The 14,651-nt window shown below is 46.3% G+C and overlaps 1 protein-coding gene across 2 annotated transcripts in view; it reads left to right on the top strand.

The window, feature by feature from the left end:
* The window catches only part of PXMP2 (peroxisomal membrane protein 2), a 109,084-nt gene extending 99,395 nt beyond the window's left edge, over window positions 1–9,689 (top strand). For both annotated transcript variants that reach the window (XM_069214644.1, XM_069214645.1), the window contains exon 6: window positions 9,295–9,689. In XM_069214644.1, the coding sequence (XP_069070745.1) occupies window positions 9,295–9,363 (69 nt within the window). In that variant the 3' untranslated portion in view covers window positions 9,364–9,689. The remainder of the gene's footprint in view (window positions 1–9,294) is intronic.
* The last annotated feature ends 4,962 nt before the right edge of the window (window positions 9,690–14,651 follow it).

Genomic DNA, 14,651 nt, shown 5'->3' with positions numbered 1-14,651 from the left:
CACTAAAGTTCCCCTAAGGACAAAATAGTCGTGTTAGAGGGAAACTGCAAGGAAAACACAAATCAGCAATGCAACAACGATGGATTCCTGACTGAGGGTACCTGTGGAACAAGGGGACCAAGTCCAAAAGTCACAAGCAGCTCGGAGATGGGCAGATGCCCAAGAAATGCCAGCGGTTGGTGCAAAGAAGCTCTTACTAGGCTGAAGAACTGTGAATACTGCAGGAACGACAAGGGCTAGAGACTTCCCCTTTGGAGGATGGATCCCCCACGCCTTGGAGAGTCGTGCAGAAGTGTTTTCCCGCCGGATGGACGCCAACAAGCCTTGCTACACGCAAATCGTGCGTTTGGCGTTTTTGGACGCTGCTGGGGCCCAGGAGGGACCAGAAGGTCGCAAATTGGACCTGCAGAGAGAGGGGACGTCGAGCAAGACAAAGAGCCCTCACTGAAGCAGGTAGCACCCGGAGAAGTGCCAGAAACAGGCACTACGAGGATGCGTGAAACGGTGCTCGCCGAAGTTGCACAAAGGAGTCCCACGTCGCCGGAGACCAACTTAGAAAGTCGTGCAATGCAGGTTAGAGTGCCGTGGACCCAGGCTTGGCTGTGCACGAAGGATTTCCGCCGGAAGTGCACAGGGGCCGGAGTAGCTTGCAAAGTCGCGGTTCCCAGCAATGCAGCCCAGCGAGGTGAGGCAAGGACTTACCTCCACCAAACTTGGGCTGAAGAGTCACTGGACTGTGGGGGTCACTTGGACGGTGTCGCTGGATTCGAGGGACCTCGCTCGTCGTGCTGAGAGGAGACCCAAGGGACCGGTAATGCAGCTTTTTGGTGCCTGCGGTTGCAGGGGGAAGATTCCGTCGACCCACGGGAGATTTCTTCGGAGCTTCTGGTGCAGAGAGGAGGCAGACTACCCCCACAGCATGCACAAGCAGGAAAACAGTCGAGAAGGCGGCAGGATCAGCGTTACAGAGTTGCAGTAGTCGTCTTTGCTACTATGTTGCAGGTTTGCAGGCTTCCAGCGCGGTCAGCGGTCGATTCCTTATCAGAAGGTGAAGAGGGAGATGCAGAGGAACTCGGCTGAGCTCATGCATTCGTTATCTGAAGTTTCCCCAGAGACAGAGACCCTAAATAGCCAGAAAAGAGGGTTTGGCTACCTAGGAGAGAGGAAAGGCTACTAACACCTGAAGGAGCCTATCACAAGGAGTCTCTGACGTCACCTGGTGGCACTGGCCACTCAGAGCAGTCCAGTGTGCCAGCAGCACCTCTGTTTCCAAGATGGCAGAGGTCTGGAGCACACTGGAGGAGCTCTGGACACCTCCCAGGGGAGGTGCAGGTCAGGGGAGTGGTCACTCCCCTTTCCTTTGTCCAGTTTCACGCCAGAGCAGGGGCTAAGGGGTCCCTGAACCGGTGTAGACTGGCTTATGCAGAATTGGGCACATCTGTGCCCAACAAAGCATTTCCAGAGGCTGGGGGGAGGCTACTCCTCCCCTGCCTTCACACCATTTTCCAAAGGGAGAGGGTGTCACACCCTCTCTCAGAGGAAGTTCTTTGTTCTGCCATCCTGGGCCAGGCCTGGCTGGACCCCAGGAGGGCAGCTGCCTGTCTGAGGGGTTGGCAGCAGCAGCAGCTGCAGAGAAACCCCAGGAAGGGCAGTCTGGCAGTACCAGGGTCTGTGCTACAGACCACTGGGATCATGGAATTGTACCAACAATGCCAGGATGGCATAGAGGGGGCAATTCCATGATCATAGACATGTTACATGGCCATATTCGGAGTTACCATGGTGAAGCTACATATAGGTAGTGACCTATACGTAGTGCACGCGTGTAATGGTGTCCCCGCACTCACAAAGTTCAGTGAATTGGCTCTGAACAATGTGGGGGCACCTTGGCTAGTGCCAGGGTGCCCTCACACTAAGTAACTTTGCACCTAACCTTTACCAGGTAAAGGTTAGACATATAGGTGACTTATAAGTTACTTAAGTGCAGTGTAAAATGGCTGTGAAATAACGTGGACGTTATTTCACTCAGGCTGCAGTGGCAGGCCTGTGTAAGAATTGTCAGAGCTCCCTATGGGTGGCAAAAGAAATGCTGCAGCCCATAGGGATCTCCTGGAACCCCAATACCCTGGGTACCTTAGTACCATATACTAGGGAATTATAAGGGTGTTCCAGTAAGCCAATGTAAATTGGTAAAAATGGTCACTAGCCTGTCAGTGACAATTTGGAAAGAAATGAGAGAGCATAACCACTGAGGTTCTGATTAGCAGAGCCTCAGTGAGACAGTTAGTCACTACACAGGTAACACATTCAGGCACACTTATGAGCACTGGGGCCCTGGGTTACCAGGGTCCCAGTGACACATACAACTAAAACAACATATATACAGTGAAAAATGGGGGTAACATGCCAGGCAAGATGGTACTTTCCTACAGCAGTTTAAAGCCCTTAGGGCTGCCTGTTCTTGCTGCAGCAATAAAGACCAGCACTGTGTGCCAGGGAAGTAGGCAGGTGTTATGGTGTGTGAATATCAAGTATGCATAAAAACAGACTAGGACTTTTTGGTTTTTAACATTTCTGTGCAGTTCCTGTGTGTTGTGCGCATGCGCAGCCAACCACAGACACCGTGAGGTGGTGGTAAAAGCACCTAACATGCATTGCCTTCTTGCTGCATCTCATGCATTTCTGTGGTCTTGCTGCTCTCTACTCTTGGTACCAGACAGGTCTCGGGTCCGACCGTGTTTATACCATTGGCCCTGCTTGTGATAGATGGTTAGCAGCTGTCTCCAGCCGACTGCCCCTGAACTTCACATCACCCTAGGCAACCATGGCTGACAGGGACAGCAACTCAGCTGCAGACATGGTCAATGAACCTTTGTTGTAGAGCGCAGCATTACTTGTGCATTGTGCGAGAGTAGCTAGCATTGGTGCAGTGGCACCAGGGCCTGAGGAGAAAGGGATGCTTTGCAGGCATCGGCATCTGTCAGAATAGGATGTTAACAATCCATCAAATATACACTCTTTACAAATGTGCTGTGTATGCTCTTTAAGACATTAGTAGGTTCGATCTTATATTACGATTACTTTGCACGAAGACAGCTATTTCTGTGGCATTTCTCAAGCAACACTAGTTCTCCTATCTTTCTCTAGCGTGGTCAAGTCTGTCAGCAGTTGCATAAATAATATTTTGAGCTGTGTGTGGAGTGGAGCACATCTCTTCCTGTGAAAGGTTGAGGCCACAGTGCACAGAATACATCCATCTGCTCCCATGCAGGGTTCATGTCACAGTACGAACAGTAGGTCCATCACTTCCTATGCAGGTGGAGCCACAGTGCATAGAGTATGTGCATAGAGTACATCCATCTGCTCCCATGCAGGGTTCAGGTTACAGTACAGACAGTAGAACCTTGCTTTCCTATGCAGGGTGCAGCTGCAGTGCATAGAGTGAATCCATCTGCTCCCATGTAGGGTTCAGGACACAATTGGTCCATCTCTTCCTATGCACTGTGCAAGCGCAGGGCATAGAGTACATCTTTCTGCTCCCGTGCAGGTTTAAGGCCACATTATTTACAGTAGGTCCATCTTACCATACAGAGTGCAACCACAGTGCATAGAATAAATCTGTCTTCTCCCAGGCGGGGTTCAGACCACAATACGTATAGTAGGTCCATCTCTTCCCATGCAGAGTGCAGCCACAGTGCCTAGAGTACATTCATTTGCTCCCATGCAGGGTTCAGGTGACAGTACGTACAGTATGGCCATCACTGGGTGCAGCCAAAGGCCAGAGTACCTCCATCTGCTTCAGTGCAGGACTGAGGCCACAGTAAGTACACTAGGTCCTTCTCTTCCTATTCAAGGTGCAGCCACATTGCATAAAGTACAATCATCTGTTTCTGTGCAGGCTTCCGGCTATAGTACTTACAATAGGTCCATCTCTTCCTATGCGGGGTGCTACCAGAGGGCATAGATTATACCCATCTGTTCCAGTAAAGGGTTCAGTCCACAGTATGTACGGTAGGTCTATTGCGTGCTATGCATGGTGGAGCCACAGGGCAGAGAGTGCATCTGTCTACTGCTGTGCAGGGTTGAGGCCACAGTTGTGTATAGTATTTCCCTATGATCCCAAGCAGGGCTAAGGCCACAGCGCATAGAATACATCCATCTGCTCCCGTGTGGGGTCAGGGAACATTACGCACAGTAGGTCCATCGCTTTCTATGCTGGTGCAGCCACAGTGCATAGAGTACATCAATCCGCTCCCATGCAAGCTTCAGGCTACTGTATGGACAATGGGCCTATCTCTTCCTATGCAGGGTGGAGCCACAGTGCATAGAGTACATCGATCCGCTCCCGTGCAGGCTTCAGGCTACAGTACGTACAGTAGGGTCATGTCTTACTGTGTAGGGTGCAGCCATATAGCATAGAGAACATCCATCTGATCCCCTGTAGGATTTAGGTCCCATTACGTACAGTAGGTTCATCTCTTCCCCTGCATGGTGCAGCCACAGTGCACAGAGTATATCCAATTGCTCCCTTGCATAGTCCAGGTTACATTACGTGCAGTAGGTCTAGTCTATCTCTTCCTAAGGCCACAGTACATAGAGTACATCATCTGCTCCCATGGAGGGCTCAGGTAACAGTACGGACAGTAGGTCCATCTCTTCACATGCAGAGTGCAGCCGCAGTGTATAAAGTACCTGTATCTGCTCCCATGCAGCCAGAGGTCTCATCGGAGATAAAGCAAGAGATGAGTGACGTGGATAGCATTAATACCGTTAAAGCAGGTGATTGTAACGCTGGTTATTTTCAGTGATTAGAAGCCACTGTCCTTTTAAGCAAGCTTTCCTTTTGCTGTGGCCCCCGGTTTGGTAACTGGGATAGTGGTAGTAAGTAAACTGATAAATGGAAGACTGTGTGAGACGTGCTTCTGCAGGGTCATCAGACCATAAAACTCTTCCTAACAAGCAGCCAAAACAAATACGTACCCAGGAGAGTAGCCCCTCGCACACAGCTGGACTAGGAAAAGGAGAGCTGGTGGTCCAGGTTCGTTCATTTGTTCGAACTAGAGGATGTTTAAGAAATGCTGGAGCTCCTTTGCGACCCTCCCCGGTTTACATTTCTCTTCCTATTCAGTGTGTAGTTCCAAAACTCTCCAAAAAAGTAGAGCACCATGCGCCAGAGCGTTTAACAATATTGGCTTTTCTCACCCTCCCTCTTTTAATCTCTCACCCCCCACCCACCCGGAATGAGCTACATGAAACTTACCTATTAATATCGCTTGGTTGGAAAGGTTTGTGTCGCTTCGCCGGGCAGCACCAGTGTTACCAGCAAAGCAGAAAAACTAATTTTCAATGGAAAGTTAACATAACCATAACATTTGTGTTTGCTCACAGAGGATTATCCATGGAGTTGTCAGTGTCCCATAGGTACAATGCGCAGCTGTTTGACCTGTGACTTTTTAAATTCCACCCAGTTAAAAAAACACACAGTTCATTAATCAAGACAATACTAATACTGTGTTATATTGTCTCATAGGTATTACTCTGTGTATATATTAGTGCTACCAAGGATGTTTCCTACTTTTCCAAATAACTAATAATGCCCTTTACCCTGCAATACCCCAAACTCTACCCATTTAACTTGCCCCTATCCTTAGAAATCTGGGCCTCGCAACCTTTAATATTATTGGGTAACATACTTCCTTGCCTTAAGGGGGAAAAAGGGGGACCAACTATGACTATTTATTTGGATTTACCAAGTGGTGCCAACAGACAACCCTACAGTGCGGTTCAGGTAAAAATTCTTGTGTCTCATTACTAGAATCAGCAGCCACTGAAATCAGTTTCATGAGGTTCACCATGGGGGTGGCCGTCACCCATGGTAAAAGGAGTACCATTGTGGGTGCGTCCCAGAGATTAGCACTCTGTTGATGAGCAGCATGTCATAATCACCTGGAGCATAGGTCAGGAGATTGGTGACAAGGGCCTCTTGCACCAGAAAACATAAAGCAACTGCCAGAAAAGTCACAATGAGGAGCAGGGTGTCACATAGACGTTCGACCCTAAAGACACCCTCCTGGTGCTGTGGGTCCAGGGACTGCAACTAGAAGGCTGATGGTTATTGGTTCTACTCTGTTAAAAAACATAACACTTGGGCTACAAAGCACTTTTTTTCCTGTTTTAGAACAAGCTAAACATTCTGCTGTTTATGAAGTATCATCTATTTATGCAGAAACATCTAAATTGCCTCTCCCTTACCTTTTTCCCCCTGAATGTATCTGAATGCAAATTGGCATGCCAGACCTTAGCTTATAGTGCTTTGCCACATTTTGTGCAAATACACCCATGGTGTCAAAAGTTGTAAGCAAATCAAAAAACAGCTTTTTTGGGAAAGTGCGGCTGAACCATAACTACACAGTGGCAACTGCTACTGTACTATATATATATATATATATGTGTGTGTATATATATATGTAGTATATTACACAGCAGTTACATATGCATACAGGGGCATAGCTTGGTCAGTAAGATTGGATATATATGTGTGTGTGTATATATATATATAGTATATATTACACAGCAGTTACATATGCGTACAGGGGCATAGCTTGGTCAGTAAGATTGGAGGGGTGTGAGCTTCAAATTTTATGCCGATCAGACTGGCATATAATGTTGCATTATACAACAAACAGTGTTCGTGAGAGGTGTCTAAGAGGCAGTGGAAAGGGAGAGGAATGCAGATTGGTAGGAGTACTAAGAGACAAAACACAATATTTTGTAACATAACAAATGTTTTTGTGGACCTTCAAAGCAGAGAATGAGAGTGTGTGTGTTTTTGTCTGTGTGTATGTACGATTCCTGCTGAAATCCTACTGAAATCTCATAATACCCGACTGAAAGCACCTGTACCTAACCATTTATCAGAAAATGCATTTATCTGGAGGGTGTCAAAGCTACTCCCCTGTAAGTATACATACTTATCACTCCTCCACGTGCACACTTCGGCAATGATGGTCTTGATCACGATAAGAGAGCCACAGATGGTTTCTCCTATATAGCAGTGACATAGAAGACATAGGGGGTCATTAGGGCTGTTTCGACAGAAGCACCGCCAACAGACTGGCAGTGCTTCCATGGGGATTACGACTGCTGCGGAAGCGCCGCGGTTGCACCGCCGGGACGGCGGTTTACCGCCACTTCAGTCCTAGCTGTTTTAATCCGCCTGCCCAGGGGATTACGAGTCCCCCTACCGCCAGCCTTTTCCTGGCGGTTTGAACCGCCAGGAAAAGGCTGGCGGTACGGGGAGTCGCGGGGCCCCCTGACACGGCCCCGTGCATCTTTTCACTGTCTGCTGTGCAGACAGTAAAAAACGCGATGGGTGCAACTGCACCCGTTGCACAGCCGCAACACCGCCGGCTCCATTTGGAGCCGGCTCCTATGTTGTGGCCGTGATCCCCGCTGGGCCGGCGGGGATCTCAAAATGACCGCAGTGGGAGTGCGGCTGCATTGGCGGCCGCCCGGCGGTCCAACCTTGGCGGGTGGCTGTTGTAATGAGGGGTAAATTAAGTAATACATTTTAAATGCATATTGTCAGTCATAGGGTGTTGCTGCTTTGGAGCAGTGCCTGTGTAATATAATATGTGCAAATTCATACATCAAAAACCATATACACTGGTGGACTGGTAATCACTATTTCATTATTAGAATTTAAAACTTCATTGTTCAATCAAACAATGTAATTTTCATAGCATCTAATTATCTGTCTACACATTGTTCAGTTCTGGTGGGACTGATTACCATGAAAGATCTCTTTATATGTTATAGTTTCTACATCCACAAACCTCTTTTAATATTTCTTGTATCTATTCGCATCATGCCAAAGTTGGCCTTTAGTATATGTTTTATTTTGGACCTGTTGATTGTGAAAATATCACACAGCTCCTGCCCGTATCGAAATCTACAGGATCCTTTTTAGGTCGAGCACAAGCGTTCGACCTTGTGTACTTTAGTATATTTCTTATGACTTAAAGGATTTAATTTGTTGGTTGCAGTGTCCTTTAAAAATGATTGCTCGCTAATGGTCAGTTCTGCCTTTTTCTCCGTCCTTTTTCTGTTTCAGATCATTGACCAAATACTGTTTTGTTCCATTTTGGTTTATCTGTTGCTATGATGGACTGTTTTTTTGTCATTTCTTTGGTGCTCCTCTTTCACTGTGTGTATCTTAGGCTGGTAGCTGCCTGCGTTTAATTGCAATATTCGTTCCTCCAATCTCCACCTATGTTGCTGACATTTGTTTTGGATTTATTCCATTGCTGTCCTCGTTTGCCTCTGGCTCCTAAAATAAGCTTATTTTACAAAGAAAACACCCAGTCGTTTAGCTCACTGCTCACAAAAGCCACAATGTGCCCCTTCTGGTAGAACATATGTAACCTAGAAGCAATGATGTGAAACTTGCTTAGCCTCACATGGCAATGCTTATCTCCTTTATTGGGGCCATAAATCTTCTCAGGCTGCTCTGCTCCTTGAAATGCTTGAGGCAAGAATGCTTACAAGACTTCTCATTCTGTTAAAATAAAAAGAAAATACTTTTCCAGCCTTATTTACCAATTTCTGTTCAGACGTTTACACAACTCGAGGTGTTGCAATCATCTTCTTGTCTCTCTTCGAGGGCTTGTGATTTTTAATGTCAGTAGCCGCCAGTGACCACCAAAACATGACCGGAAAAGACAAAATTATGAGACAGGGTTGACCAATTTATGTGGCAAGAAAAGTTCAGTTCTGGATTTACAATGCCAATAGCTCTAACTCAAGAAAATGCGAGACCTATTGCATTTCAAATGCTTGTTCTAAATACTAACGGAGGGAAGCACTTACAGATATATTTAAATTCTAACCATGAAAAATGTACTAGGTATTACTGCTCCATCAGTATATATATGACTGTTGATGGGGGCGATGCCTGTGAATAATGTTTTCCATGATTGTTCTTGAATATGTCTTGTATGTCTATTAGTCACTTTATCTGGAAAAAACAACTATGGCTGTCTTATCAGGATCAGGGCCGAAAAGCGTTGAGATGTAGCTGTTCTGGAAGTCATGAATCTATATATATATATGAATCCTATATATAATATATACATATGTAGAGAGAGAGAGAGAAAGAAAAAAAACAAGAAAAAAACCTAAAAGGCAAGAGTAGGTATGTGTATTAAACAATGATTGCTGTGTTGAAAGATGGCAGCGAATATAGTTGATTTGTTATTGACTGATTCTCTTTGAATGTGTGCTTTATTTCTCCAGTTTCGGGTGCTGTTTGCCAATTTTGTGGCATTGTTCTGGTATGCTTACCTTGCCTCCATGAAGAAGTGAATTCTGCAGGATGATGCCATCAGACGTGCCTCCAAGAACCCAGCGAGAAAATGATGCCATCTTTCCTCGTCGGCTGTCTTTTGCGGTAGTTACACTGGACATTGCAGTGAAAAAAAACCTAGATGGTTGAAATTCACGCCAACTGGCCAGTTGGTATGCTTTGGTGCTCTGTGCAGACGTCCCTTCCAGTGTGGCCTGGCCCAGCAGTAATGATTAGGGATTTTTGCACTGTTAGTCTCAATTGAGGGATGCTTGCACATGCTTGGGGAATTAATTATGTATTAACATAGATGAGACAATAAAAATAAACATTTTTTTTAAATGTCTGCATGGAGATTTCGCTCATCACAAAAATGACATGCCAGTCACTGCAAGAAGTGTGCCTCCTAGTAGTGAAATGCTTTATATTAGGAGGGCTTCACCAAAATTGAATTACAGGGTTTTATCATTACAAGAAATTTCACTTAGAGAGGCAAAGAAATCTGGAATCGTGAGCGTGCCAGGTAATGAACAGCAGCAGATATCTGCATACCCAGGGTAAGCACAGTAAAGGGACGTTCTTTAGGATTATTTGTACCTTTATGTTTTAACTGGCACCTTAGGCATGGCAGGGAGAGTTTTACTTAACATGGAACTTTGTCCTTACTGGGCATCTCCCGGTATCTCTATAACTGATAATGTAGATGCACTAAAAGATTTGGAAATAACACAAGACAAATGCTTATTGTGTTTACATGCTCCTCACAGGTGAACTTGCCTGCAAATACAGGGAAAGGTTCTTTATGATGCACTCAAACCCTAACCATATAAAAGGCAACATATATTAATAATTTTTAAAATGTTTTTTTTATTAGTTTTGATAATAAGTAAATAGCAATTGAATGCACGTATTCATATATTAGAGTGCAACATGTTGAAATACTGTATTAAAATGTTTGATATTTGACACACGTCCCGGATGTACCCCCAGTTCATTTGCACATAATAGATACTTCCAGCATATTAACAATTCAATATCCGCACTTTTGCATATCTTGAACAATAACATTTTAACATCAACAATCTTTGATAAATGCCATAACTGAGGGTGTGTGATTCTTAATGTCTGCAGCAAGGTGCGTGTCCAGGTTAAGGAAGGGACTGAGCTCGTTGTTCACAGAGAGTGGAAATCACTGGGGAGGAGAGGGAGGACCCATCCTGTGAGGTCAGCCGTTAGCTGCTTGCTCCGGTTGGATGGTAAGAGTGGTCTAGTAGTGTAAACAGTGTTGCTGGGTGCTGTAACCAGGGGAAGTAGGGGGTTGCTGTATGGGGAGGGTTGAATGCTATACCACTACGTGGTATACCATACAGCGAGTCAACTTTGGTTCATGGCGGCCTAGCGCCCGAGTTAGCCTCTACTTTCTCCAGGTATTTCTGCCAATCCGGACGTGTGGTTGACTTCGAGTGTTCCTGTTCTCCTGTCTTCAGAGCTTGTTGCTGTACCAGGATGCCGAGCTGACTTCCAGCAAATGGCTATCCTGCGCTTTGCCAGCACCCATGGGAGGTCTATAAATATGTTTATTGGCTTATGTGCCTCTGAGCGGGAAGTGATGCCCAATATGCAATGCAGGCTGGCTCTCTGGAAGGGGGTACCCAATATTCCTGCAAGAAATCCTGTGACTTACTCCTAAAAAGAAACAAATTGGGGGCAGCTCCATACCGTATGCATGAAATCTGCAGGTGCAAATCTGCATCGAGTGCAAGTGTCTGCAAATTCTAAGTACATCTTTGCTAAGCATACACGGGTAAGGTGTAGATATTAAACTGTGTGTACTTTAGTCTGGCATTTGTAGGTATTATTTTTGGTATTTCTATACATTGTGTCCACTGCTTATCTGTTATTGTGACCGATAGGGTCATCTTCCAAAAGACGCATAGATGGTTGAGAAGGGAGAGGGGGCCACCCTGTCAGTGCAGATAGCTTGGTATAGTTGTGTGACTTCCTTTCAGAGACACATGTAGTGCCTGGAAGCCAGGCATTGTTCACAGGGGCAACTGTGAAGCGTATGTAGGGCGGTCACATGGGCCTGCCACATACTTAAACCAACATTTCTTGGCCATTCTCAGTGCATTCCCACCTTTTCCAGATACGTCAGTTTCTGCTCCCAACAGCCTCTGTAGTATTGGGGGAAATGGTGCCTCCCCGAACCAGTGTTCCAGCTCTATCATGTTTTGGCCTGCCAGCAAACGCATGGACTACTGCAGTTGGGCAGTTGCATATTAGTGTTGATAATTCAGGGCTCCCAGTCCACCACGATCTAGGGGGCATGCAGTTTAGACAGCGGCATTCATCGTCTGCCTTTGCCCCATATTAAAGCAGTGAGAAGTGTTTGTAGGTCTACAAAGAGTTGTGCAGGTAGCATCACTGGTCTAGCGGAAAAGAAGTACAGTAACTTGGAGAGGATCAGTATCTTAGAGATGGCCACTCTTCCCACCAGTGTGAGCGGTAAGGATGTCCAAAAATAAGGCGAATCGTGCACTTGCGTGTGCTCTACCCACATTGCCTTCTATGAGATCTTTTTTTGTGTGATATACCCTCATGCCTGGATATTTAATGGTTCTGCAAGAACATAGGAGTAGGGTAGAAGGGAGATTCCTTTGTTGGATCTCCGATAGGGCCGTCAGCGGGAACAACTGGGATTTATCCCAGTTTACTTTTAAACCGGAAACTTCCTCAAATCGTCGAATAAGGGCTATGACCTGAGGGAGCACTGCGGCATCACTTCTCAAGTATACTAGTTTATCATCTGCATATAGTGATATGATATGCCAGCACCCATCACCTTGTATTCTTCAGTTTGGGGCATGGGCCCTGAGTGAGCATGCTAAAGGTTCCAACGACAGTGCAAAAATTATAGGGGATGGGGGCAACACTGCCGGGTGCCTCGCTTTATCTCCAATGGGGCAGAAATTACTCGCCCAGTTCTAACCCAGGCTAGCAGTGTGTTATAGAGCAGGGCTTTCCATTGGAGGAACTTGGGGCCTAGCCCAAATTTCACAAGGATGCCTTTTCTATATCAAACGATGCAACCTATGGGTTTGTGTTCGAGGATCGTGCCCAGTCCATCAACATGAACAGGCGGTGTAGATTTAGGAAGGTGTCTCTCCCGGGTATAAACCCTTCTGATCCGGGTTCACTATGGATTGCGCTATGGGAATCAATCGGTTGGCTAACACTTTCCTTAATATCTTATAATCTCTTTTTAATAAGGAGAGGGGATGATATGACCCCAGCAACATAGCGTCCCTGTCTGGTTTTGGGAGGATCACCAGGATTGCCTCATAAAGCGATTTCGGGAGCGTCCTCTTTGAGAATGCTGCGTTGTACATTACAAGCAAATGAGGTGTGAGTTTAGTCTTAAAAGTAGCATAAATTTCCACTGGCCTGCCAACTGACCCCGGGGGTTCTGCCACATGCCATTTGCTTGACCACCCAGTGATGTCTGTCTCATTTAGAAGGGCTGCAAGATCTGCACGTTGGAACGCCTGGAGTCGCCGTAAGTGTAAGGGATCTAGGAACAACTTGATTTGAGTAGTGTTGGCGATTATGGGGCTGCATAGAGTCCCGCATAGTATGAGCAGAACACTGTGTTAATAGCCTCCTGGGTGTTGAGTATTTGGCTCATTTTGTCTCGTATGGCGGTAATGGGGACTCTCGAGGACTCGGAGAAAAGAAGCCAAGCCAAAAGTTTGCCCACCTTGTCCCCTTCAGTATGTCTCTGGGTTTGGTATTCCCTGTAATCTACTATACCCAGTTGTTCTAGTGTTGAGGCGTGTGTTAAGCGTGTGTGTGCCAGTGGTTCAGTGGACGTCCGGTCTTCAGGCAGCTGTTGATCATATCTGAAAATGTATTTTTCTAGTGTGTGTAATTCCCTACACAGTACCATCTTACTACCATATACCGTCTTAACCACGTGGCCCGCAAGACCACTTTGAAGGCATTCCATTACACGCCAGGGTCAGATGGCGTCCCTTCATTTCCTAAAAAGTAAGAGATGATATGTTTGGATAGGATATTACGGAATGAGTCATCCTGGAGGGCGTCCGTAGGAAGGCGCCAGATCGTTATACAGGGGCGCCAGTGGCCCCATGTCAATTGGAGTTGCAGAGGGCAATGGTCTGATGTGGTGCAGCCTAAATACTCCACCTTGGCAACCTTTGTGAGAGCTTCATTGCTGCTGTACACTAAGTCAGTCATGATATGGAGATCGTGTAGCCCGAGTAGAAAGAGTATGCCCTAGAAGGGGATGGAGAATGCGCCACGCATCCATTACTTGGTTGTGTGTAGCCCAGTTTGTGAAATGATGGATAAGTAAGGTTGAGTGTGCCTCAGGGACCGGAGAGTGAGTGCGGTCCCAGTCAAGGTTTGGTATACTGATGAAGTCCCCGCCCCAATAGCATGGTGCCAGCACATTGCTAAGTAGAACAGGTGTAAGGGACTGTAAAAAAGAGAGCCTGATTAGTATTTGGTGCATATAAGTAAACAAGGGATAGTATGAGACCTTCCAAGATCCTCTCCAGCACCACATACCTCCCTTCTGTGTCCACTTTTGTGTGCAGTACCTTTAGCAGAGTCTCCGGCGTTATCCAGGTTAGGGCACCCCAAGCATATCAGTACTACGAAGTGCCTACCAGTGTTCCATGCAGCGCCTGCTCTCTAGATGTGACGTGGTCAGGCGCGTCTCATGTAGGAGTGCAGTCTGAATTTTGCACCTGCACAGGTATTGATGCACCTAATAACATTTAAAATAACTTACCAGCCCCCTAACATTCCAGGTCTGTCACAAATATTGCAGTCTCGTTCTTGTACTTTGCAAATCCATGCAACAACAGCCATACCACAGTGCACCAAAAAATGCTGCGCAGTCACCCCCCCTACCTACTGGACTGCACACTGATGTCTCATGGCATTCAGAAAGAAATCAGAAGTAAATATATAAAATAAAAGCATAACCTCTAACAGTATCCCCCTTACCAGGCTGGCACGCCAACAGGTGTCCAGCCTTATGCACCAAGATGTGAAAAAGGAAGAAAAAAGGAAAAAAGGGCAAACATGCAAAGTAGTTAATGTCTGTGATACTGGATGTATGTGGGGCAATATTGGTAAAACAGCCCCTGTGACAATGAATTGGGCTTCCACAGCCCCGGCCATGAAAGCAGTGAATCGGACCTCGGTCACTCCGCCCTTGCTTACTCCCATCCAGACATGAGAGTTGTGTAGTAAATACCCAGCCACGTGCGACTAAATC

The sequence above is a fragment of the Pleurodeles waltl genome, chromosome 11 (assembly GCF_031143425.1).
Source record: "Pleurodeles waltl isolate 20211129_DDA chromosome 11, aPleWal1.hap1.20221129, whole genome shotgun sequence".
NCBI lineage: Eukaryota > Metazoa > Chordata > Amphibia > Caudata > Salamandridae > Pleurodeles > Pleurodeles waltl.
Note: the sequence above shows the minus strand (reverse complement) of the source record. Positions and strands in the feature narration are given on the sequence as shown.